The sequence below is a fragment of the Corylus avellana genome, chromosome ca4 (genome assembly GCF_901000735.1).
Source record: "Corylus avellana chromosome ca4, CavTom2PMs-1.0".
In the NCBI taxonomy this organism is placed as follows: Eukaryota; Viridiplantae; Streptophyta; class Magnoliopsida; order Fagales; family Betulaceae; genus Corylus; species Corylus avellana.
Window position 1 is genome coordinate 28,345,225 of NC_081544.1, and position 26,770 is coordinate 28,371,994.

Sequence of the window (26,770 nt, forward strand, 5' to 3'; positions counted from 1 at the left end):
TCTCTTAAAAAAACATGCATTTTTCACATGTTTAAGGAACACATGTTACTTTTATAGACAAGATGAAAAAAATTTCTCCAATCAAGTTTGGACGAAAACCCTCTTTATGATTTTTATATGTATTTTTAAAATAATCCCAGAATTTAATGTTCTACTAAAAATACATATGAAAATCAAATATTTTGATTCAATTTCAATTTAATTAGAAAGAAAAATTTGTCCTAGGATCCCAACACGACCACAAGAAAGTAATTTTCTTCCTTCCTCTTTTGTAGCGATTTTCTTGGAGTTATTTGTTTCTCTGGGGCAATAAAACAAGGCATTAAAGCGGTTTGGCTGTAAAGGTGATGGCAACACAGTGGGACATTAAATACAGGAATTTCTTATTTTCATTTCAAATATTTTCAACTCTTCTTTTAAAAAAGACCGCCGAATCCATATCATTTTCAACCTTGGAGATATAAAAAGACCGCCAAATGCTGCAAACGAGCAAAATTACACGCTGCTGTCAAGCGCGTGAACCCACGCTCTACTGACATAGGCAACCATTAGGCATTAGCCGGCGCCGCATATTACGGTAACATAAGAATTTTGCGCTAATACATATTTTATACGATAAGTGCTCACGTCAGATAAGGGAGAAATACTTGCATTTTTTTTAATTTAAAAATTTTTATCACGTCAGTTTATTTGTTTGATTGTCTAACACTTCTCATTCTATATTATCTTCAATTAAAAAATATATATATATATATAATTTTTTACTCATGCAAATATTATCCATATGAATTTTGTCCCTCATTAAATGAGGTAATATTTGTTCGTGAATTATTTCTTAAACAATCACAACTTCATAGGAACAAAATCATCGTTTTGGACAATCTAATGAATCTATGCTTGGATGAATTCCGGGGCTCCACAATTACCATCCATATTCCATACTGTTCTAATTCAACGTGGGCCTAAGCTCACATGTGAAATCAACGTGGGCTTGAACACTTCTAAATGTCGGCCTTTTTCTTTACCAGCACGTGCAATAAAATAATTTTGTTTGGAAAATTCAGGTTTTTTTTTTTTTTTTTTTGATATAGGAGATGACAAATGGGAAGAGAGATTCAATTTAGTGATCTCCGCTTTATGAGGCGCGGTCTCCAACTAATTGAGCTGAAAAATTTACGGTTTGTCTAATTTATTATGTACAACTTAACTGTTTTTTTTTTTTTTCCCAGTTCATACCATAACATGAACATTTAGCAGCTGATTTACCATAAACTATTAACAGTTATAACAAGTGTAACAGCTAAAGAGATAAAACCCAACAGCTGCACCATAAAACAAGTACATTAAACATCTGATTTGCTAAATTACTACAACTCTACAGAAAACTGCCAAACACAAGTCTATAAACACAGTAAAAGGCCTACTGATGCCACTTGGGTCTTTTCTTTTGCTTATGATGCTTCAGGATCGGTATGAGCAGCAACTTTCCTAGTCCTCGGAGGCTATTTGGCGTTGGACTGGAGCTTTAGTAAAAATTGATTGATGTGAAAAAAATAAAAAATAAAAATGTCTGATACTGAAAAATAAAAGGATTTTGTTTGGTAGTTATTTTTTTATTTGAATAGTAGTAATTGATATAATGTAAAAAGTGAAAATATTGAGAGTTGAAAAAATTGATGAATAATTATGGGCCACTTTAGGGCCATTGCGACATCGAGTTTGTCCCTCTTACCATTTTTGCTAGGAGAAGGCACTGAATTATGAGCAGTAGGGCCAGCAGCTTTCTTACCCTTTGGCTTAGGACATGGCATTGAACCACCGCCTTATATTTGTGCAGTTTGAATGTACAAAAAACCAGTATAAACTCTTTAGAGTTATTAAGTTTCAATTGAAAATTGACTAATTCTCTTAGACTGATAGTGCAGATGTCTCAACCAGCTTATCCCCCCCAAAAAAATAAAAATGTGCTTATTGGTTGATAATTAATAATATGTAAAAATGTGTAGTATGTAGCTTGACAATTGGATCAACCCTACCCAAAAAAAAAAAAACTAGTGAGCACTATCACATCAGTTCTTGTGAGATGGGGTTGTAGAACGCAACATTACTAAAAATAAAATTTTAAGAACTAATGTGCATTGTCACATGATTTAACCAAATAAAAATAAGACGAGAATAGGATGGAAGCATGATTTGTAACATTACTCTATTTTAATGGTTATTGTAGGTCCAAATGACATTTTTCAACTTGCATTTCCTTCTAAGTATTTGTTTGGGATTACGTTTGATAAATAGAGCTTTTAAGTCAAAAAACGCTTTTTGACAAAAGCTTCATTTTTTTAACTTTTGTCAAAAGTGCATTTTGACAATTTTTAGGCTTTTTGAACCCTTAAAAACGTTTTTAATTTTTTTACCAAACGACTACTTTTTTTTTTTTTTTTTTCAACAGACTTTTTGAGTGTTAAACGCACTTTTAGATTCCTCAAACCCAATCCCAAACAAGCCCTTAGTCATATTATTCACAAAGTATTCGGCTCGTGTAAAACATAATAATCATACTTTAAAAATTAAAATAGTCATATTTTTTTGTCTAACTTATTTTATTTTTAAAATTTTTAGTTTTTATGATTTTTGTAATATTTCCGTAAATCATTTTATTTTCCCGGACGGAGCGATAAAATGAAATCCAACGCTCTTTAATGTTTGGTAAAACTTCACTTTGACTCCCAAAACTTTCACCCGATTTTACAAACCCCCATGAACTTTCAAATCTCTTATTTTAGACACCTGAACTTTCAATTACTCTCAATTATAACACTTCCGTTAATTTTAGCCATTAAAAATACATAAAAAGACCAAAATGTCATTGATTTTTTTTATTATTTTTTTTTAAAAAAAAAAGTTTTGAAAGTTGAAATTTTATACAAAAGTTAGGAGTATAAACGTCATATAACATTTAAAATCTATTAGAAAAGTTTACGTTAAGAGTAATTGAAAATTTAAAGATTTAAAATGAAAAATTTGTAAGTTTAAGAAAATTTTGTAAAATCGAGTGAAACTTCGTAGTGGCAAAGTGAAGTTTTTCCTTGATGTTTTTAAGATCCATAAACAAGGGAGCCAAGGAGAAGAATAAGATCTCACGAATCTTGACTAGACCAAGTCAATGGGCCACCAACGATGTCGTATCATCCTCGGGAACGTAACAAACTCTTTGAACCTTCGTAACTCTTCGCTCAACTTTTGACACATGCTCCATAATAATCTCAAAATCAGGGGTTTCGATCGAATCTTCCGAACTTTTCCATTTCCAAGTTGGTTTTACTATTAATTTCTCATTTCCTTGTTTTTAGCATTGCTGTTGTTATCATCATTCTTTGTGTTTGTCCCAATCCTTGTTTGGTTGCTTAGAAGATACTGAAAGCAAGAGAGAAGGAAATGGAATATTATTAAACGAAGGTTCAAATTTGTTGTAATTATACAAAAGGCTCAAATTTATTGTTTCTCTAGCCCTTGTTTTATGGAAAATAAAAATGGTGAGTTTGATTCATTACTTTCTCTCTATTTTTGTTTTGAATTTCAGATATTTCTGCAATTGGAAAGAAAGTTCATGCATTCTTTTGATGGATTACTTGTGGTGAGAAACTTTTTTCTAAGAAAATGACGCTGCTTTCGGGAAAAATGACGTGTGGGGCAATACATTCATGGACATTTAGCGAGCTAGTGGGTGCATTTCTTGATCTTGGGATAGCGTTTCTATTGCTATGTGCATCAACTCTGGCTTATTTGGCCTCGAAATTTTTGGGTTTGTTTGGATTGTGTCTACCGTGTCCTTGCAAGGGACATTTTGGGAGTTCTAGAAGTGGTCCCTGCTTGCAAAGAGCATTGGTGGATTGCCCGCGGGAGAAAACCTCTTCCGTTCAATTGTCGGTGAAGAGCACGTTCCCTTTCGATTTGACATTGGCTGACGACCCGAATTACCAATTTAATTTGGGGTGGGTGGATGGGAGAAATCGTAAGAACAAGCATGTTGAGAAGGAAGGTGAAGCGTCGAGTAGCTCGTATATGGAGAAGGCACAAGATTTTGTTGGGAGAAGTTTGGTGGGAAGCTACGAAGCTGGTTTTGAGTTCGGTATGGCGAACGCGCCAACCGTGAAGCAAGGAAGGTTTGATCTTAAGGGTAAAAGGGCTGCAGATCATAGGAAGAGACTTGGTCTTCGGCAGCGCCACAAACGGAGGGTTGTTGATTATGGGAAGTCTTCTACAGTTTCATCATATGATCCTTTATGCTTGGATGCAAAAGATGGTCGTTGGACTCCCTCCAGTGTTTATAAGATAGGGACTGAGATTACTGAAGAAGGCGGCTCAGTACCTGTTAATTCTGGAGGTGATGGCATTTCCCATGAGTGTTATGCTTTTAGTTCAGTTTTCAGTCCGTTTTGTTAGAGCACTTCAATTTTTCTCATTTTCTTTTAGTTTAAGTTTTAAAGCTCTGTCTTGAATCAAAAGTGCATGTGATAATCACCTTTGCTGTTAGAAAAGAGTACTATATTCTGAAAGTCATATGGTTTAGCAATGCATATCGTATTTTGATCATAACAAGTGGTATTTAATGGCTGCAGTGGAATAAGCATTAAGATCTCTATTTTGCAAACGATCCTAGTTTTAGTTAGTGAACTCAACTAACTACATGTGCTTCTACTCCATGCATGTTGATATTTTGAATGAGCATAGTTTTACTTCTCTCCCAGGCATAAGCCTTAAGCACTTCAAAAGTAATGTTTTGAATAGAAGGCTCCTGCATGCTTGCATATTCACTTACTTTTATTCTACACCATGCATGCTGATGTTGAATCTGATGTGGATAATTATTTGATTTTAGATGGCTGGGAAGCACTTGTGGACATTTCTTGGCAGGATAGAGTTTCATGTGGCATTGAATTGAATGAATCTTTTGATGAAGATAAATCTACAAAGAAGAAGGCATTACGTGTTGAAGAGTCCAGCTACAACACACAAAGGGAGCTAAGCTTTGATAGTAATAAGACACATACAGTTAGGGTCTTAGAACAAGCACTTGAAGAAGAGCATGCTACTCGTGCTGCTCTGTACCTTGAACTTGAGAAAGAGAGATGTGCTGCTGCTAGTGCTGCAGATGAGGCCATGGCTATGATATTGCGGCTACAAGAGGAGAAGGCATTAATTGAAATGGAAGCTAAGCAATACCACAGGATGATAGAAGAAAAATCTACTTATGATGCCGAGGAAATGGACATTCTCAAAGAGATCTTACTGAGGAGAGAAAGGGAAAAACATTTTTTAGAGAAGGAAGTTGAAGCTTACAGGCAAATGATTTTTGGAACTGATCAATTGGATGCTGATATGGAGGCCATGCAAGAACCGGGAATTTCTTCTTTGTTGTATTCAAGTGAAGATCAGATGCTAATGCTACAGCATATTAGCAAATCCTTGAACGAGAAGGAAAGGTTGGAAAACACAAGTAGTTCTAGAGACTATGAGGTCCCATTGCAGAACCGTATTCTTGCTTTTGGGAAAGAACTGCCATACCCGGAATTGGACGACGATGCTGATTTTTCAAAGAAAGGAGACATTCGTAGGCATCCAAGCATTGACAAGCAGCCTAATTCTTTAAGTCGTGATGAGTTTCGAGAGGAGGGAATGGTATCCATGGATGAGAATCCAGTTACTCAACATAGAGAATTGCATACAATAGAGGCATGCTCACAATTAACTCAGTCAAGTACTGAGGAAGGATTTAATTTGCATGCGGGAAACATTAAACCAGTTAGGGAAGGACATGAGCAAAGTGATAATATGAGTCTATCCCAAAGGTTGGCAACAAAGACGGTTGAATCTTGTAATGAAGATAAGATTAATATTGCATATACAAATCAGGAAGAGAAAGTTACATATAGCTCATTTGGTGACACAGAGCCTTGTGTTCATGATGTCCATGTCATTGATGACGAATCTCATATGTCTAGGGAAGACAGTATAAAGAAGAGTGAACAGCTTTCAAGGAATGCTTCCTTAAACCTTTGTAGAAAAGGTGATAGTCCAACCTTAAGCAGGCCAGATATAACTAGTGGACTGCCTCCAAAGGTTCCATCCCGTAGCAAACCTCCGGTTTCTGATTTACGGCGAAAGTCAATGTCTGCGATAGATTTTCGTAGAAATTCAATGTCTGCAATTGATTTTCGTAGAAATTCAATGTCTCCAATTGATAATGAAAGGTTAAAAATTGATAACGAAGTTGAGTGGCTTCAAGAAAGACTAAGGATCGTGCAAGGAGAAAGAGAGAAGCTCAACTTCTCTTCGGGGAACAAGGAAAGGGAAAAAGTTCAGTTGCAACTTCTGGAGGATATAGCGGGTCAGCTTCAAGAGATTCGCCAGTTAACAGAGCCTGGAAAAGCGGTACGGCAGGCCTCTTTGCCCCCTCCATCTTCTAAGGTATGGTGTTAAAATTTCATGGTTACATACTTATTATATACTTGAAGTAGCAATACATATGTATCCCCTTGACATCGTATTCTTCTATCGGTAGATATAGGATCTTATACCTTCTTGGATCGCTAATATACAATGTCTATGTGCTAATATACCAAGTTGTAGCTCATTTGGGAGATTTCATCATCAAGTCTCCTTAGAGTTTCAAATTATTAGCCAACTAGTGATGATTGTCTAAACTTCAAAGCCATATATTTCCTTACATATTGTTTGAAATCATTTGTTGATATTAAATTTCTTAGAGCAACTCTTTTATTCATCAATTGGACTTTTTATTCTGTAAAGAATTTATGGAGTTCCACAAGAAGCATTTAGTAAGTGATTGCTCCCTAAATAATGGCTGTTGATATCTAAAGCTTATCTGTATTCAGGTTATGTCAAAGAAAAGATGTTGGCGCAGTGCATCTTTAGGAGTACGTTGAAGGACTTATGTAAGGTATCTCACACCTAGATGATGGATCTGGTTATGTTGCATTTAGGAAATCAGAGCTCCAGTTAACTGAACCCCTCCCCTCCCAAAAAAAAAAAAAAAAAGAAGGGATATTTTCAGAGACCTCCAATACTTTCCTTTTCAGTTTATTAAATATGCTTCTTAAGTCTGTAGGAGTGGCAACTTACCCACTCTCTTAACTTACCACTTTAAATTAAATGAAAATAGTTGCATGCGTGATGCGTCTTAATCAACTATTTTAGTGACTTTTCTATTAATGTCGTTTCTACCCCATTTGCCTCCATGTAACATATGAGATTATTTTTATCAATTTTTCTAGCAGTTGCTTGCCCGGGGAGGTGTTGTTTTTTGAAACTTTAGGATGTTAACCATACAACACTAGAGTTGAGGTGGTAAAATGAAATAACTTGAAGTTCATTAGGGTTTTCTATAACTAAGCCTTAATCTATAGAAAAAAAAAAAAGAAAAAAAAAATACTTAAATGTATGTAACTTTCTTGGTGTTTTTGGATACTTGGACTTCTTATTAGTTATCTGCATACATTTCACTTGACATGTAAAATTATGCAGCTATCTAAACTGTGATGTTGGTTCCTTTATGTGAAAAGATTAATAATCAAACCCTTCAAAAGCATGTAATTGATGTTTTTTCTATCATAGGCATGTATGAAGCTGCATGCTGGATAATTTGCCACGGATAACAGGATCATGGTGATAATTGGATATGATCTATAAAGTTTTACTTGTAGGTGTAGAAACCCAATTTTGACCACTTTCTATTCTTTATAGGTGCCAGTTCTGAATAGAATTTTGGTGATTGTATTACAATTAGTTCTTTCTCACGAGTTTTGGTTTCCCTATTTGGATAATTGTTGTAATAAAGATGAAGTGTTATCACCTATCTCTGTTGGTAATTGTTTTAGGAAAAAATACATTTTATCCCTCGAAGTTGTATCTTTTTTTTTTTTTCTCAAATGTTTAAAAGTTTACAATTTACCTTAAACAAGTTTTCAATATTTTCAATGTAACCCATATGCAATTTTCGTCTTCTCCAATATAAAATGGTCCGCGTGTGCCACACGTGTTTTTAGGTGTGAACATCCCCAAAATGTCCCATGTCCAATTGTTGAATTTCCAAAATGCTCCCCATTTTTTTTAAAAAAAGGCCACCCCCATGGCCCATTTGGGGGTGGCTCGGCCATTTAATTGGCCCCTCGGGGTGGTCGAACCACTCCCATTTCTGTTAGATGGGGTGGTTAGGCCACCTCGAGGGCTTGGCCAGATAGGCGTGGCTTAACTACCTCCAAATGCTTTTTTCTCTTTTCAGATTATTTTTTTCAAGAAAAATGGGGGCATTTAGGACTTCTCAACATCTAAAAACCCACAAATCCACGTGCAATGTAGGTGGGCCTTTTTCCGCCAAAGAAGATGAAAATTATCAACGGAGTGATTAAATTAAAAATTTCAGAAACTTGGTTGGGGTACTTTGCCAATTTTTTGAACATTAGAGTAAAAAATATAATTTTTTTTTAAAAAAAAAGTTGTACAACTTGGGGGTGTAAAATGTATTTTTTCCATTGTTTTATTTCTATTAGTGTGATATGTTGGAATCTGCTGGCGGGTGAATGTATCACCCACGTATTTGCAATTAGGAAATGGATACTTGAGAATGTTTAATAACATTTATCTTTTTCAAAACAAGTTTTACAACTTTATCATTGTGTGATGTTAAAAGTTTAATCATCTCAAAAGAATTACTTTTTTTTTTGAATCAATGGTCCTATCATGACCTTTAGAAGTACATCCTTAAAATGCATGTCACTGAATAACCAACATTAATAAAAGTTTTCACATGCAGTCAATTATTTAAAAGATGAATGTTATACTTATTCATATTTCTTTACACAATTTTTTCACACCCAAGATGGCTTGTAAAACCACCAATGGATCATTGGTGGTTTTAAAGATTGTATAAAGAAGTGAGAGTACGTGTAGCATTATTCTATTTAAAATATGTTCGGTACTTTGTGCATGATATAGTAAACAATATGTGACATCCTTTAAAGGAGAGCCAATATGAAAATTATGTGAGCCAAGAAGCTTGAAAGTGACGATTTTTTATTTTTAAATCCAGAAAGTGGATATTTTGAAAAACAAATTTAATATGGATCTGCTTTGAAATAAGCTTATCTTATTTCAACATGTTTATTTGACTAGTCTCGCATTGCAAATCATATATCTCGCTTTAAAGAAGAAACATTAACTTCATTAGCATCAAGTGTGGAGGATTTAAAATGAATTTATTAGAGTTCCACTATTAGAGATTTACAAAGGTGTTTTTCATGTTGAACTCTTGGAGATTTAAAAGGATGTTCTTTGGGATGTGAAGTTTCGGCATTCCAATTCAATGGTGTGTTACTTTTTGGAATGTCAAATTCATTATTATGAATTGATAGTCTTTTAACTTTGCAATGATTTAAGGTTGATAAACAACAAAATGAGCTGTCATGGGATAGAAAAAATTATGGAATACAAGCAACTGCAACATTATTTTACAAACTCTATTGGATTATATATATATATATATATTCATATTCTTGCCTATGTGACCTCTTGAAAATGGAGAGAAAATAAAGAAATAAAGAGAGAAAATATTAAAGAAATGATCTTTCGCTATTCAACGTAGCACCAAATGCATTTTAGTTAGCTTCCTGCTAATCTAAAATGGACAATATTAACTAAATTTAACTAATACGAGCCATTTTACCTGGTCTACTAAGATGGTCTTACAAACTTATGTCAAAATTATAACTGAAATTACATGTTTAATCCTTAAAAAGTGCAACCAATTGACAAGGATATACCCTAGTCGATGTATTACCACAAATAGAACCTACTTATATGACCTACCACCTCGGTCTATTATACACATGTTGTCCAAATATAACCACATACTTCATATATTTTTGAAGGAAGACCATTGAGAATTGACTATAAAATATATATATGAGGGATCCTAAAATAAGGAAGGTATAATGTGAGGGTGGGACTAATTTTGAAGTGTTGAAAATGCCTCTATCAAACTCCCATGGAGCTATTGTTACGGCACCCATATCTCACCACCCAAGCTCTTTAATTAAAATAATTATTATAAGAGATTTTTCTTCATTAAAAATTATGAAGAAATATTTATTATTTTGTAATTGTTTTTAGTGCACCTAAACAAAATCCCGTTATATTTGGTTCTTATCCCTTTGAGATTACGCCGTTTCAAACGGGGAAGTCAATTGGATTGGGCACGTTTTACTGATCCACACGTTACCTTTTTCAATTTTCACCCACTTCCATTACTATACCTGTAATCACATAAATATTATTATTATTATTATTATTATTATTATGTTTTTCCTTTATAGGTGTTGATTATTAATTAAGGGCTGTTGAAGTCCAGAACTACCCTTCAGCATCTAGGCATGTACCACAACTTAATGGGGTCAACTTTGTCTTTTCAGTAGTAGCTCTGTATATTAGGGTTACTTTTTCTTCTCCACCATTTGATACCCTCCAAAAAAAATAAAAAAGAGAAATATATAATAATAACTAAAATAGAGGGTTTTAGCCTTAAGCTTCTTCCTTAATGTATTTCATTTTGCATGCTCATATCTCTCACTGTTGGTAAGTTCCTTAATGTATTTCATTTTTAATGTAAATACTGTTGTTGTCTGTCGTTTTCTTCATCTGGGTTTGTTTGTTATATTCTTATAAGTATTATTTATTTTATACATATATTATATTTTCACATATAAAATAAAGAACAGTGCTTTGTTCCATAGTTCCTTTTGTGGGTAATCTTTATTTTCTTCTTATTATTTGTTATTTGTTTTTCTTTGGCTTCCATGAAAGAGGGAAGGCACTGCCGATTTGAAAATTCAGGGTGCAGGGGGTCCCCTTTAGGCAAAGGTCAGAGTGTTGAAGTGAAGGGGGACTTTTTGATTGATGGACACTTCCCCCACAAACCCCAACTCATGGTAATGGTATCTTCCGAATCTTTTTAGCCTGAAACAGTGTCAGATAATGGGGAAAGAGGAAGAAGAGGAAAAATAGTTGGACTTTGATACGAGATGAGATATATTTAATTACATATATATGCGTGTGTACAACTGTTCAGTACCTATTAGATATCATAATATCTTTCGAATGTCAGGCAGAGTCATAGCCTGTATAAGCCTGTTACATAGGCCTGCAAACTATGGCACAGAGAGGGAGAGACAGAGACAGAGGAAGAACTTTTTTATATTTGGGTCTTTATTACCGTAGCGGCATATAGCCTAAAAGGGTGTCTTCTTTTTAGCCTCCGGTTAACATAAAGGCCTTAGCTTTGATGGATTCTTTCTGTAACATCCTTGGTAATCAGAAGGAATTCATGGCTATGACAGCTATGCTGTACCATTGGCTTTTCTTGGGCTTTGAATCTTTCTCTCGGCACTGGGAGTTATATTTTATCAGCTGGGGTTGTTGTGGCTCTCATCAAGATGGTCTGCCTTGTTGTTTCCGTTCTCAGTTGCAATCAGCATGGTGATTTAAATGGTTTTTTTTTTTTTTTCCTTCTTTATATCCTCCCACTCCCTTATCTTCATGGGCTTGTCTTTTTCTATTCCCTTTTTCGGCTTTTCTCATTTCTCCAGATTTTGCATGAAAGTGGAGCTTTGGCGATGTCCTTGATGGGTTTCCTCTGATTTTATTTTCTGCCTTTTGCATGCCGTTAGTTCTAACTACAAGTGCTGGCTGTTTCTTGAATTTGAAGTCTTTTCTCTCTCTCTGTTTTTCCCTTCACCTGTATTAGTTTTTGTTGTGCAGTGAAGATCGAGTGAAGAGTACAGTGGTTATGCTTAAACAGGGAAGGACGGAGTAAGATTGGGGTCGTGGGGTCGAGTTGCCAATGGCATCAGCTTCTTGTGCCAGTAAGAGTCCATTGCTCACGAAAGAAGCATCCTCTGATTATCATACTTACCCTCCACCTCTTGCACAATATGAAGATGTTGCAGCCAGTCCTAATCTCTTCATGGCTACTTTGGAGAAGCTCCATACTTCTTTGGGGACTAAGTTCATGTAAGCTTTCTTTCTCTCCCTCCCTCAACCTTATGCCTTGACACAAACATATTATCAAGTCATGATTTCTTGTAGAAGCGGAAATACAATGAACCAAAGTAGTGCTTTTTGCATAATTCTTTTTATAACTTTTTTAGAATTGTATTGTAGTTGGCTTTATCATCTCAAATTTTGATGTGTTTTCTGATTTCTTTAGCTCTGTACTGTTGTTTATGAGTATGGCATTGTTTTTATGAATAGTATGGCATTATACTTTCTTCTTTTTGAACTAGCGTATGTTTCACGAAGTTTTCTGTTCGACCACTGATATTCTTTGTACATTTTAATTGTAGGATTCCCATAATTGGAGGTAAAGAGTTAGACTTGCATCGACTTTTTGTGGAGGTAACTTCTCGTGGGGGAATTGAAAAGGTAATATGAAAGTGTTGACGACTGAGTAGTTGAGTTTCTTTTGTAATTAGTTTTTGATTTGAACCATTCCACAGGTGAATCAGTTGTCTAAAAGTTCAATGTCATCTTGTATCATATTTTGGATTCATGCATGTATTGTTTGAAATTTTAGTAGTGCTATTAAAATGTCTAAAGATGCAATGTCAGAACACTTCCATTCACAAGTGATTAACAAGTTTTGGTGGTTTTTTGGTCTTTACATATTTGTAGAGTTGGATGAATGGTGAAATTCAATTTGTGCGTGTTCTGTATTTAAAAGAGCATGCTGTCCCAATCTTTTGTTTGATGTTTACCAGATGTTAGTGATTGCGTGCACAACGCAACTTTTGCATCCTTGTAAAGGCTTATTGTATTTACATAAATGAAATTATTGATTTCCTCTGTAACACATTACAAATGGTATCAGAGCCACCTAATAACGCCATCTAATATTGGAACATTGTATGATGTGGCCTTGACAGGGGATGTCAGGGGTTTAAGGTGGGAGATTTTAACACTCCAGTGCCATATTGAAAATTCTCCAGTGCCATATTGAAAATTGAATAGCCCACATAGAGCGAGTGGTTTATGAAGACATTTATGGGTACCAAGTCTCACATTACATATTTACTAGGTGAAACTGAGCTTTATAAGTGACTTAACACCTATGAGTGTCTTCATAAACCACTCACTCTATGTGAGCTACTCATTCTCAATATGAGACTGAGGTGTTACAATCTCTTTCCAAACCTTTGATGTCTCCATCAAGTCTAAGTCGTGCAGTGCTCCAGTACCACATGGCGTTACTAGGATGAGACATTTTTTTTAGGTTTTTGGAAGAGGTCTCCATCCATTGGCCTGTAGACTTGTCACAAGCTATTATTGAGAATTTTCATCTCTTATGCTGGGTTTGATTGTGCAGATTAATTGCTTTCCTACTCTTTTGTTGCTTGATAATTGTCTTATTATTTAACTTCTCGAATCTAACCCCTATGGCTCTATAATGTTACTGGAGTCTAGGTCTAGTAGATAACAATCGAGATATGCAGTTTAGAGTTTATAAATAATTGTTTTTCTTGTGTTCTCCCTGTTCGTTTCGGAATTAAATGGGGTGTCATATTACTTGTAGTTAGTTTGTATCATAAACAGATATTTATCATCCATATAAAGGTTGTTACAAGTGACTATTATTTTCTTAATATTCACTGGGGATGTGTTAGACATATAGTTACTTAACTGACAAAATGGATTTTGCAGATTCTTAGGGAGAGAAGATGGAAAGAAGTGACTGCTATTTTCAACTTCCCTTCAACAGCTACAAATGCTTCTTTTGTGCTGCGGAAGTACTATGTGTCATTGCTTCACCACTATGAACAAATATACTATTTTAAGGCCCGGGTCTCTATGTCTTCTGGTTTGTGCATAAAACAATCAGCTTTCATTTGAATAAACATCATTGGATTCAGTTTTATAATACAAACATCATTGGATTCAGTTTTATAATACAACAGCCTTTGGCAGATTCTTTGATGAGCCCATCCGCAACCCCAGTGCCAGCTCAAAGAACAGAATTTTTGCAGCCAACATCAGAAACCCAAGCATCTGTGCTCAAGCAACAAAGGACAAAGACTGCAGAACTTCCTAGAGGTCTCTGCCTTTTCTTCTTTTTAATTCCTAAAATTTTGGAGGAAAAATAGGATACATTGTTCTATGCATCTTTAGTATAAGTTATGAATTCTTTGCCATTTCTAAATCCTGGTGTCTTTTTACTTTTTATTTTTTTCTCTATTCCTTTATGTAGAATGAGAGCTCTTATCTTTCTTGGCAGGAATTTTCCTCTATATATATATACACACATGTTTTAGATCGTCCTGATCTCCGTGGCTTTGGGTGAAATATTTATAATGTTTACACTACTTGAATATGAGTGAAAAGGTGCTTTCGTTGTTGTAGAATAAGAATGAGTCATAAGCTATAAATTTGTAACTATTGAATCTGTTGAAGATGGAAACTTACGATTTGCTGCGTTATTTCTCCATGATTTGATTGCCCAATTTTATTCCAATTTATTTATAATTGTAATATGCAATAAGTACCTTTTAATCATAGTTTGTAATTATTTTCTATTTAAACCCACGTAAACGTATGAAGGATCATAGTGGAATAGAACAATATTCTTTCCTCCTTGTTCCAAACTTTCCTTCTTCTTCTTTCTTCTTTTATCATAGTAAAAGTCCTAAGTTCGAACTTTGTCTATGTCATTCTTCTCCTATTTCAATTAAATATTCTACGTGTGGGGCTTTTCCTATTAAGGAAGAGTTAGTGCTCAAACTTGAGGGAGATTGTTAAAGATGGAAACCTATGATATGTTGTGTTAATTCTCAGATCCAGCTTACATCCTGTAAAGAGAATAATTGGACATCTCCATTAAGAAAATGGACGGTTTAGATTGAAGAGCAGTTTATTTAAGGCAGGCTGAAACTTCCATCTACCGTACATGCCTCAAAACTTTGTAATCTCTGGCAGTTAAAAGTACACTTCCAGCACAGCATTGCCTCACTCCGTCTGGTTCATTCTGTTTTACTTTCAGATTCTGAATAAATATTAGATTTTCTCATCTGGCTATCTTCTAATAGAAGTCAAATCGATCTCAAAGGTCTCATCAATTTCAAAAGTTTTCGTCTGGGTCTTCTACAAAACTGGCATTGCTGAACTTTTTTCTCTAAATATTGTATCACTTCCTAAAATTTCCTTTTGCTTTTTATTGATGAAATCAATGCTATATAAACGTAAAGGAATGACTTTGAAAGACAATAATCATTCAATGAAAACTCCGAGGAAGTTTCAGATGAGAAATCAATTTAAATATTAAAAGAACAAGAGAGAGAGATTCTGAAGTGCCCTTAAAGAATGGGAAGGAGAAATAAGCAAATTGATATTCTTCAATAAAGTGCAAATGGATCAATTTGAATTCTAGCAGAAGATACCCAGATGAGAAAATCTAAACAAAATGAACTAGACAGAGAGAAAGAATCAATGTTGTGTTGGAAGTGTTCTTTAACTGCTAGAGATTACAAAGTTTTTGAGGCTCATACGGTAGATGGAAGTTTCAATCTACCTTAAATTAACAGCTCTTCAAGTTGGACTGTCCATTCTCTTAAGTGGAGATGTCCTGTTATTCTCTTTATAAGATGTAAGCCAGATCCTTAATTCCCCATGATTTGATTGCCTTATTTTATTTCTAATTGTAATATGCAATAAGTACCTTTCCATAATAGTTTGTAATTATTTTCTATTTGAACCCATGTAAATGTATGAAGGATCATAGTGGAATAAAACAGTATTCTTTCCTCCTTGCTCCAAACTTTTCTTCTTCTAATTGAATCTACCGTGGCTTGTGGAAAAATGTTTTTGTTTTGGTTGCATCTGCTTTCAGTCATGTGTTGCATATCCTCAATGAATAATTTTCATACTTATGGTTTTTTAAACCCAAAAATCGTTGTCCACATCTAGTCACTGAAAGAAATATATATTCCACAACTTATAATGAACAGTTTTTTGAGCAATGTTCATGATTTCCTTGCTCTTTTTTTCTTTTTTCCAGTCAAGTGTTTCTCTTGTATAGAGTATATGTACTTTCTTGTGCTTTTTTCATGAAATGTGATTACTTCTTAAAAAAAAAAACCTTTTTTTAGTAGTCTGAGATGCTTTGGAAATAACTTGAGAACCGGATATGCTTGTCCTTTTCTTTTTCTTCCCTTCCCCTCCCTGCAGGAAACGTTTCTGGAGTGTCTGTCGAAAGAGTTAATTGCTTTCATTAAGTTGTGGTCTGTTATTGCTGAGATTGTAAGATAAAAACAAGTCGTTGTGTCATGGTAGCTACTACCCTCTAGCCTGTTATAAGAATAACTTGTGTCTTCTTTGTTCTCTTCATTTATTTTATCATTTCATGTCTTATCTGCTAATGAAATGGGATATTTGGTGATTATTCTCAACAAATAGGTTATTGGGGTATTCCTATCCTTGACTGCTTATTTTTGTGTGAAGATTTTATCTTATATTTCTTGATAGATTTTTTTGTTTGAGGAAATTACATCTTTAACAAAATAAAGCCCCTTTTCTCTGGTGTTTGCAGCACGGTCACCATCGTATTCAGGGTCTCCTGTTACTGTAATAGGGGTCATTGATGGGAAATTCGAAAGTGGATACCTTGTTACTGTTACAATAGGCTCCGAGGAGCTAAAAGGTGTACTTTATCTGGCTCCACAGGATGCAGTAGAGCAAGTGCCACAGAACTATAGTGTCTTTGCCAAGAAGAATGGCAATGCCTCTTCTGTACCAGGCATCCATCGTCGCCGCCGTAGGAAGAAATCTGAGATGAAAAAGAGGGATCCAGCTCATCCAAAACCTAACAGAAGTGGGTATAATTTCTTCTTTGCCGAGCAGCATGCACGACTGAAGCCACTGCATCCAGGGAAGGACAGAGAGATCAGTAGAATGATTGGTGAGCTGTGGAACAAGTTGAAAGAGCCTGAAAAAGCGGTAAGACTATGTTTTATCTTCATTTCTAATGACTTTCAACTCATCATACTATCTTTTAATTTAAATCCACTTCTGAGAGTACTTTAAAGCATGCATTGAAATATATGGTTTCAGGTTTATCAGGAGAAAGCTCTTAAAGATAAAGAAAGATACAAAATAGAGATGGAGGATTACAGGGAGAGACTAAGGACTGGTCAAGTCATCAGTGATGCGGTACCACTGCAACAGCGGCTTCCTGCACTAGATGCAAATTTGGTGGATGCAGATGCAAACATTGAAGAAAATGAGGGAGGGGACTCTCCTCACACACCTGACAACGAGAGTTCTGGTAAAAGTGATTCCGAAGATGATGATAAGACTGCAGAGAAGGATTCAGATATGGATGCATCTCCAAAAGGCAGAAAAAGAAAAAAAATGGAGGATGATAAGACTGCAGAGAAGGATTCAGATATGGATGCATCTCCAGAAAGAAAAAAGGAAAAAACAAGTTCCATAAACCAATTGTAGTTGCTGAGTCCAGTAACATGCACATGGAAGATGATGTTGGAGATGACAAGGTTGAGAAAATTGCACAAGAAATCTTAGGTGACACCGTACTCGGGACAACGAAAGAACCAATATCTACTGAGAAGCATTAAAGTTTTTCCACACGAATTAGGGTGACTTTAGGTATGAAGAAATCATTTTTCTACACGGAGTAGGGTTTGAATTTGTCCATTCTAGCTTTTGCTTATGCTTAGATACGGTTTATTAGCTATTCCTCAGGCCTTTCCTTACCATTTACTCGTATTATTTGTAAATGCGGCATGCCGTTGCAAATTGTATTACTTGTTTCACTGGGATATAGTCAGATAGAGGTCTTGGCCAACTAGAGGCGGTTTTGTAGCACATGAAAATTTTGATGCATTTCCAGAGTTAAACGATTTGGGTTGTGTTGATATGTTCCCAAACTAGATTGTGGTTTACTGTGTTGATAATTAGCAAATCAAAAGGGCCCTCAAATTTTAAGACATATCTGCAATGTTGTCTGGGTTGGGAGGCTGAGTCTACAAATTAGCAGGGCAATCTTTTTCCTAATTGAACTAGATTCAAAGTGTTGTCATATTCCCCTGCATTTGGTACTTATTTTTTATGGGGTGGATGGTTTACTTCACATAGAGATTGGCGAGTCATAATGCTCTTATTATTTATTTACAATTGCTGAAAGATTGGTGAGTCATAGTGCATTCTTTTTCACTGCATGATGCTGCCGATTAGAGAAGCACGTCAGGTTTACTGTATGAGTTTAGATCTGATCTTAGTACACTTCTTTGGTTTTATTATTATAATTATCATATTGTTAATTAAGATGAGGTGGTTGAAACTATTTTTCTATTTTTTATTCTTTTGTTGTCTAAGCTAAGCAAGACATCGATACAATATTATAATGTTATAATGAATTCTTTAGTTTTTTGCAAGTCCTGTCAATTGAGTAGGCCAGGACCCGGAACTGGCGGACAACTTCCTGTTGTTATATCATATAATATAGAGTGCATATATTTTAGTGAAATGGTGATGGTTTATTTTATAATTCAAATTAGATTTTACTAATCTATTAATGTGTATGTTGTCATATAGTGAATATATTGTCACGTTATTAAAATTTTTAAATGATGTGGTATCATATACACCGTTAGATGTAATAAAAGAGAGTATATATAGTAAATTTTACGATTTATCCTTGTTAAAGTGGCTCATCAAGCCTCCTCCCACATTCTATTCCCATTTTGAATATCAATTTCAAAACGTCTCCCTTAACAGAACAAAATAGTACTTGAAACTAACAATATTATTACAGAAGAAAAAGGAAAAACCCGCATAAAGAACATCCTCAAACCAAATATCATGATGGCAAAAGATTGCATAGATCCTGTAGTATGACCAGTAATGGAAAGATATAATACTACCGTTTCCTACTGAAAGAAAAATGGTTTGAGTAAAAACTTAATACCACATGAGAAAAATCATGGGGGGCTGATGGTCATGACTCCGAGACTAAAAGAGCATCCCATATCATGTCCATGTCCAAGGAGGGCATCCTACTTAGCTGAACAGCATCCACATCTGATAATACCTCCTGACTTTTCTTGTTCTCGATCACCTCTGATCCAACTTTGCTCTCCAACTCAAACTGCCAGTCTTTTCTTGATGGGTTTTGGGTCAAAGCTTTGAGTTTTTTGTTTTGATCAGATAAGTGGTTCTTCGGTGATGTAAGCGGCAAGTCAGCGGGCTGCTTGTGAGCAGAAATGCCCTGTGAATGCGATATCGCCCGTAACTTTGCTTCGAGAAGGGCTGCTGTGGCTCCATTCAAAGAATTTGCCTTGAGTTGATGCTTTTGATCTGGGAAATTCAGCTGTGCATATTCCCCACGTAGCATGTAAGCCGCCGTGTCGTATGCAATGGCAGCCTCTTCCGCCGTGTCGAAAGTCCCTAACCAAACTCTTGTCCTGTTTCTTGGCAACCTTATCTCAGCAACCCATTTCCCCCAGTGCCTTTGCCTCACCCCCCTGAAAAGCTTTCCTTGTGATGAAACAGGTGAAAAAGTAGTCTTCTGTATTTGATTCTGTATTCTTCGTCCACTGTACTTCATGGGCTGCGTCTTGGTGGTGCTGAGCCAGGAGTCATTTATAAGGCCTTTAGAGGAGTAGTTTGTCATATTCTGATCGATTTTGAGCCATTGATCATCGCTCCGATGGGACTGAATTTGGCCGATTTGGGAGATAGGAAGGGAAGAGAATGATGATGACGACGACGACATGGATTGACATTTAAGGTTCTTGCCTGTAGGGGAGTCAACAATTCGTGTAGAATGATCTAACATGGTAGGTTCCTGCAGAAACAAAGTCAAATTTGGGAACTTTGATGTGGCTGATAATGAAGATGGAGAAGAGGGTTGATCAGAAACTTGAGCTTGTGTTAGTTTTGGAAACGTATCCAAAAAATTCACAGGAATAATGAAGCTTTCTTTGGCACCTGATGCTGAAGCAAATGGACGTGTATGGTGGTGTTGTTTATGGATGATAACATCCTGTTTAGTGAAACCATGGATGTTAGCCTCCTCTGTGGAGGAAGTAGAATCTGTACAGGAAAACAGCCTATGAGGTGATGCTGCTGCTGCAGATGATGATGATGATTTGATCATATCACCTCTCCCAGGATGATCTTGACAAGCAGTCTGAGCCAGAGCACCCAAGATTATTGGATCACCAAAAAGATTTGACCTTGCGGCCATTCCTTGAATATAAGAAGGCAACTCTTTATGCATGAAGGTTTCCATCTTTGGAAACTGATCTTCCATGTAAATGGGGCTGAGTGAAAGAAGAAAATACAGAGAAATAGATGTATAGAAATGACGTAAAGTGAAGGCACTATGTTTCTTATATTTATCCTCAGGGACAGGGGAATCTGCTAATTCTCATTAGAAAGTTAAAGCAACTACTTTATGTTGATAAAGTGAAGCTATCCCTCTGAGTCAGATCTGCTTGTACACACATTCGTGCTTGCCCTTCTTGAGTTTTGTAGTCAACCAATCAGAGCCTGACAACTCAGGCTCCTCCCTCCTTTGCTTACCTCTCATCTAAGGGTTTTATGGGATGGATGAATATTCATCAATGAAAGTGACTGCAAGAACCTCAAAAACTTTAATTTTCACGACATTATTTGTCTGTCTACTGTCTAGTTTTGTTTATTAATGATCATCATTTGGTTTTCTCAAACACCCACATGTTATATTCTCCATTTTTACTTTCCTAATTGAACCTTAATTGATATATTGAAGACTAGAGCCTTTAATACATTAAACTGTGTAGTCATCTCTAAGAGTCATTGTCATTGATTGAGAAAAATAATCACCCAAACTGAGGTGGGGAGCCTCATGATTGGTCCTGAATAAAACCCATATTAGTGTAATTAATAGAGATTAATTTGTTATTAATATAATCAACCTTATCATTAGCTTTATGAACAGGCCAGGCCTTAAAATCAAATATTAATAAATTGTTATGTTCTTTTATGTATGAGGAAATCATGGCTGTCTTTTGCTAGATATATGTTTCATTAATATATAAACAATTGGCAAAGGCTCCAACAAAGGTATAGCTTTTTTGGCGTTTCTTGGTGCATTCGCTTGTGTCTTTTTGCAAGGGCTAGGAGACACTTGAACACCACATCAATTCAATCAAGAAAAGGAAGTGGGACCTTCTATGGGCCATCTCCCACCTCCATTTTTGAGCCTCAAATGATTAGAATTTTCCTGCTAAACGGTGCTTGTTTGCAGCCATCTTAAGCTACCTCTTTTGGTCAATGCCACTTAGGAGTAACCATTCCTGGGGAAGAAAAACTAAAGAGAAATGCTATTTAGTAAACTGGTATACAATTAATATACAACTAGGATGACGTAACAGTGAAAATCAGTCTAATTTAAAAGCTAATTTTTACTGTCACGTCATCTCAATTGCATGATAGTCGTATAACAGTTTATTAAATAACATTTGTTAAAGAGAGAGAGGGGGAGAAGGAGAGATTCCCGAGAGCTCTTTTTTTTTCTTCACTTTGTGGCAGCTAGAATTATTCTATGACACCAGGCTCTTCCAGTAGTGCAAGTCATTGTTATTTTATTAAACAATGCACATGGCCTTCCCTGGCTAAGCTAGCAGTGTAATGCATGTTTAGTTGATGAGTAGTATGTAGAGAGATGAAGCCAAGTTTTTCAATGCTGCTTTTACTTTTCTTTTCTTTTCCCTCTCATCAAACAAAGTTCTTTATTCCTTGCAGTGTTTTGGGCCTCAAAACGATAAAACAAAACAGAGTTAAAAGCATCACTACAACACTTTATTCATGAAAAAGATGGATTAGACATGTGGAACTGGCTTCACCAATTACTGCATAACAATTCATGCATGGATTCTGATGCATTTTTATGACATGCCTTGTTTCAATTCTCTTCCCCCCTCTCCACGCTTTCTCAGCCTTGAAGATAAGTATTTTGCAGATGCCAGAAATATGATAAACACTCTGTCTCACTCACCAATCAAGTAATATGCTTTCTTCCATCTCTCTGCAAGTATGTGTTCTGTTCACATGGCTAGGGCTGCCAACTCAAAACAGTTAATTTGGTATTAAAGGTGAAGAATAAGAAGACAAAAACATTTTCATAATTATACAATGAAAACAACTGGCATGATGAACAGATCTAGTCTCCCTTATAATCTTTTTATAATGAATATTATATATTCATTATAATCTTTCTATATGTGGTCTGATGTATGAGAGAGAGAGAGAGAGAGAGATTTGTCTTTTGTCAACAGTTTCTAAAGATGTTGGCTTCCTAACCTCCACAACTACCCCCAAAGCCTTTTGGTTAAAGTATATTGGCATCACCAAATACCAATGTACAATAAATGCTAATTAGGAGATTAATTAGCAGACCAATAAAAACACAAAAGCAATAGGTACAACAACTCCTGCATTTGACTAAATACCTTCTCTTTTGCTTTTTATTATTCCAATTCATGCATGCTTTGTAGGGTTTCCTCACCTTTTTAAACAGGAAGTCCATCCCTTCATGCCAACCCTTTCGTCTTTCCTCTCCATTCCAGTCATCATATTCCAAGTAAAATGAAAGCATAAAGCTACACACACAAAAAAAAAAAAAAAACTCAAAGAAAGAGTGTAAAAGATGAAAACAACTGCAGCAAAGTGGAATCCTCCTTGTACAAATGATTCCCTAGCAGCTTTCTAGCTTAATGCAAGATCTACACTTGTCTAGAGTAAAAGAGAATCATTTTTTTTTCTTTTCTTTTTTCCCAAATTATAATTTGTACCAATCAATAAGCCCTCATCATCATCACCATGAACATTGTTAGTATAAGCATTACAAGAAATAATGGAAGTATACACAGTGGGAAATCTTTTTTCTTTTTCTTTTGGGCCATATAAGATAATATATATTATCATAAATATGAGCAAGCAATGTAAATATATTCTAAAAAAACATTACTTCAGTATATATATATATATATAAATCATTCACTATATTTTTCCCCCATCTGTAGCTGGGTAGCTGTAAACATACTCAAAATGATACGTAGGTAGCCAGCAAACCTTTTGAGAAGAAGATTAGAAAACCTTATCCTGAAAACTAATCTGTAGCATCATGACTCCCACCAATTCATATGGTATATGCTTGAATGATTAAGACCTGACTGCACTTTATACTTATTTTAACCAAGCATGTCTGTCAATGCTCTTACATTTATCATCATCATTTGATTAGTTTAATCATGGGTAGAGATCAAGACAAGCTTCAAGGTTGAGAAAAATTGTGGGCGGAGCCACCTTTTTCTTCTCGCTAAGCATTCTCATCCTGCTCTCTAAATTTATTTCTCTATTTTAGCTACCAACGTTTCAAATCACTTACACCCGACAAATAAAACTAGTGACCCACTTTTACTATTCTATTTAAATATTCTTTTTTGAAAATTTCTTTATTCTCAAAAAGACATATTTAGCATTTTTGGCTCGCCAAACTAGAGATTTCAGCAAAATAAGAACCGTATGAGAATGCTATAGACACAAGTTTGGTAGTATTTCCACGTGTGACGTGTCAAAATGCTTGTGGTATTGTTTCTGCCATTGGTGATGGTAATGAGCTTGAAACTCTCTCCTTCACCCGCAAATCAATTGTGATTAGCTGTGATTTTTTGTTTGGGTGTTTTGTGTGCTCAAGTTCATTGCCCTTAGCCTTAGCCACGTGAAAGTCTCAGGATAATTTAGTTTACTTCAACACTAGTGTTCTTCCAATGACAAAGTCTTCTTTGAATACGTCACCCCAACAACTCCATTTATCCTAGAAAGTTTTCCACAGCTTCTTTATAATTACTTTGTGTTTTTTTTTTATTTTTTTATTTTATATATATCTTTGTTTGCCATGTAAGCCAATGGCGACCACAGACAAACAAAAGCTTAGAGGTAATTACATAAATAAATGTAGACATTGTATGACTTTTATGATGAGGGTTTCTAAAGGGAGATGTTTAATTATTTGCGTTAACTAATCACTTATCTTCAAAGCTTATACTTATAAGAAATGATTTAATGATTTAATTAATATTTTAACAATTCTCCTCAACAAGTGAAATATTTAAATTAAGGGTTTGAACTTAGGATACTACGTTAAATTACTATTTAACACAAGAAACTTAAGCTTACAAGAAAAAATATATGAATTTAATCATTTAATTAAGATTAATGTTGCTATATACCACACAAATATTCCACAAAATTGATCTAGCAAGGTCTAGTCATTAGGTTTTATTTTATTTTTTTAACAATGACTAATATCTAATGATTGATTGAGATTGTTACGTTAACATTGTAGGATATAAATGTAATTTTTAGCATTATTCTTTCTTAACGAGGGCCAATCCAAGGGCTATTTGATCCTACTACGTCAGCTTTATAAGATATTTGTGTAATATGCAAAGGTACTAAATACTTTTTGAAAACTTAAAAAATTAGATGAATTTAATTATTTAATTAATAGTTTTTGACAACTTAAAAAACTGTTGTATTCAACCACTATGTGCTACATACATGTGGGTAGCTAGGGTAGGGGCAAAACTACCCTAATGGTAGGCTGGTATAGCAAGTGCATGGCACAAAAAAAGGGTAGGCTGAGGCTTTTGAGGTTGTTTATGTTTAATTAAAAATTTAAACTATAAATTAAGGCGTGGATGGCACGTCAATTGTAGAAGCACCCTGGACCACTAGGTCCCAAGAGTTGTATATTCTCTATTTCCTTCTTTACAAGCATAAATACGTAGACATTACATACATGCATATGTTAATGTACATGTTTTTTTTTTTTTTGGTCTAATTAAAAAGGGTAGGCCGGAGAACTAATTATGGCTATTTTACATGAGCGTGACCATAGTAACACCTATCCATTAGAAGCTGCACATAAAAGGTTTAGGCGGTAAAAACCACAAGTACTCCCTCAAGTCCGACTTGAGCCATAACCTGACCCAGTTCCCCAGAACATTAATAAAAATTTAAGACAGCTAATACTAATCAACCATATGTAGAAATTTTCATGTGATAATGTACATGTATTTCTCATGCAATGATCTTTGTGTACATCTCAAGATATTGTGACATATTATGATTCCTTCTCAAAGTAAGACTATATATATATATTATGTACACTTGGGTATGTGTATGAATATGGTGGACTTATATATATATATATAGTGTACATACCATATAATAAGCTACACGTCCTTCAAATGTATTCACTTATTTTCCTATTTCAGCATAAAATAAAACCCTTTGATATTTTCCCTTGAGAAGAAATCTTGTATCGATATCTTTGACGCTAATCCTTTTATTAATTTTCTCTAAGCATACTTTTTGATGTGACGGTAAAAATTATCATTAGATTTTAAATCCAATAATGACTTGCATTGTTACGTTAGGGAAGACTTCTTTTTTTTTTTTTTTTTTTTTTTTTAACATAACGGTGTAATTGAAATTTATTGTACTTAATTATTATGTTAAATATTGATGTGGCAAGTGATGTTGACGTGTCAAGTATGAGATTGTGTTTAAAACATTACTCACCTTACGCCAATGTTGTAAATTAATCAACGAAATCATGCTATATTGTAGCTAAGTCAATAATGTAATTTTAAATCCCCTAGTATTGTCTTGATTAAGTCAATATAAGACTTCAATAATTCATTAAGCAAACTTCAAGGTATGTATATTAATTTTGTTTCATTTTTTCTTTCTATTTGTTCATGTGTGCACGTGAATGTACATCTAGTTATTATTTTTACTCTATTTTATTTGTCTACAACTCATATGTATTGGGTTTTGTTCAACTCCCTCACTTTTATGTCCTTTTGATATAATAGAAGAGTGGTTAGCTCCCGGGGCTTCATCCCGATTAGAACCCTGGGACACCATGCAAATCGACCCTCTACATGGGTCGTGTAAAGCTTAAGCTTTCATCTGCGGATGTTGTCCCAAAAAATTGTTTGAGATCGAATCTTAAACCTGGCGCTTAATGAGTGCTAAATTTTGGAATTTTACTTTTTTGGGAAGATTGGCGATGGCTCTTCCTCTTTGTATTTTGGAACTTTTTTTAATAAACACGTATTCATCCAAAAAAAAAAAAACTTGGGCGTTGACGTAGCAACAATGCAAGTAGAAGCAAAGATAAAGCAATATAATTAAGATTGTTTGGTGTATGGAATATTTGATAAGGAATATTAGTTTAAGGGTAGTGGTCAGAATACAAAATATTATCTAATCATATATTTAATGCCAATTTGCATGTTCAAACCCATTATCTAATGTTGAAAGTAGATAGTAACACAATTCTCAAATTGTTTATGAAAGCATTTTACATCAATACGATGGTTGGATACAGCAACATTATATATATATATATATATATATATATATATATATATATATATATATGTTTGACATATTTAATTAAAATAGAGTTGATCTTTAGTAAGTCTATTTTCTGTTGAATGAGAAGGTGTTGGACGCTAGTGAAGATGGTTTGGCCAATATAGGAAGGACTTATTTGGGCCAATGACCAACTAGTTACTAAAGGCCTAAGGGGCCTTACTGCCTAAGACCGGTCCCCTCATCCGAAAGCCAT

General features: G+C 34.9%; 3 protein-coding genes across 11 annotated transcripts; 2 read left to right on the forward strand and 1 right to left on the reverse strand.

Annotated features, from left to right (window-relative positions):
- The first annotated feature begins 3,318 nt into the window (after positions 1 to 3,318).
- Positions 3,319 to 7,852, forward strand: LOC132179071 (myosin-binding protein 7-like). 3 transcript variants are annotated; one of them, XM_059591700.1, is made up of 5 exons: positions 3,319 to 3,456; positions 3,581 to 4,384; positions 4,880 to 6,468; positions 6,897 to 6,961; positions 7,636 to 7,852. In XM_059591700.1, the coding sequence occupies exons 2-4, from the start codon at positions 3,658 to 3,660 to the stop codon at positions 6,945 to 6,947; spliced, it is 2,367 nt and encodes a 788-aa protein (XP_059447683.1). In that variant the 5' UTR covers positions 3,319 to 3,456; positions 3,581 to 3,657; the 3' UTR covers positions 6,948 to 6,961; positions 7,636 to 7,852. The 3 variants fall into 3 exon arrangements, with proteins under 3 accessions (XP_059447683.1, XP_059447682.1, XP_059447681.1); XM_059591699.1 differs by having other exon boundaries at positions 6,897 to 6,956; XM_059591698.1 differs by lacking the exon at positions 7,636 to 7,852 and having other exon boundaries at positions 6,897 to 7,306.
- A 2,970-nt stretch (positions 7,853 to 10,822) lies between these two features.
- Positions 10,823 to 18,067, forward strand: LOC132178685 (high mobility group B protein 15). Of its 7 annotated transcripts, none has more exons than XM_059591185.1 (7): positions 10,823 to 11,009; positions 11,833 to 12,084; positions 12,417 to 12,495; positions 13,771 to 13,927; positions 14,035 to 14,160; positions 16,649 to 17,055; positions 17,170 to 18,067. In XM_059591185.1, the coding sequence occupies exons 2-7, from the start codon at positions 11,915 to 11,917 to the stop codon at positions 17,560 to 17,562; spliced, it is 1,332 nt and encodes a 443-aa protein (XP_059447168.1). In that variant the 5' UTR covers positions 10,823 to 11,009; positions 11,833 to 11,914; the 3' UTR covers positions 17,563 to 18,067. The 7 variants fall into 7 exon arrangements, with proteins under 7 accessions (XP_059447168.1, XP_059447164.1, XP_059447167.1 ...); XM_059591181.1 differs by having other exon boundaries at positions 10,823 to 11,003; XM_059591184.1 differs by having other exon boundaries at positions 10,823 to 11,003; positions 11,838 to 12,084.
- An 851-nt stretch (positions 18,068 to 18,918) lies between these two features.
- Positions 18,919 to 20,392, reverse strand: LOC132179625 (ethylene-responsive transcription factor ERF062). The gene has a single exon (XM_059592366.1). It carries the CDS (start codon positions 20,390 to 20,392, stop codon positions 19,076 to 19,078), a length of 1,317 nt encoding a protein of 438 aa, XP_059448349.1. The 3' UTR covers positions 18,919 to 19,075.
- Positions 20,393 to 26,770: the final 6,378 nt, after the last annotated feature.

Bases quoted from the DNA above. Each gene is read 5' to 3' on its own strand.
- LOC132179071 (XM_059591700.1), top strand. From the start codon at position 3,658: ATGACGCTGCTTTCGGGAAAAATGACGTGTGGGGCAATACATTCATGG. The intron at 4,385-4,879 runs GTGATGGCATTT...ATTTGATTTTAG, and splicing joins AGTACCTGTTAATTCTGGAG to ATGGCTGGGAAGCACTTGTG. The intron at 6,469-6,896 runs GTATGGTGTTAA...ATCTGTATTCAG, and splicing joins TGCCCCCTCCATCTTCTAAG to GTTATGTCAAAGAAAAGATG.
- LOC132178685 (XM_059591185.1), top strand. From the start codon at position 11,915: ATGGCATCAGCTTCTTGTGCCAGTAAGAGTCCATTGCTCACGAAAGAA. The intron at 12,496-13,770 runs GTAATATGAAAG...TGGATTTTGCAG, and splicing joins CTCGTGGGGGAATTGAAAAG to ATTCTTAGGGAGAGAAGATG. The intron at 14,161-16,648 runs GTCTCTGCCTTT...TGGTGTTTGCAG, and splicing joins GACTGCAGAACTTCCTAGAG to CACGGTCACCATCGTATTCA.
- LOC132179625 (XM_059592366.1), bottom strand. From the start codon at position 20,392: ATGGAAGATCAGTTTCCAAAGATGGAAACCTTCATGCATAAAGAGTTG.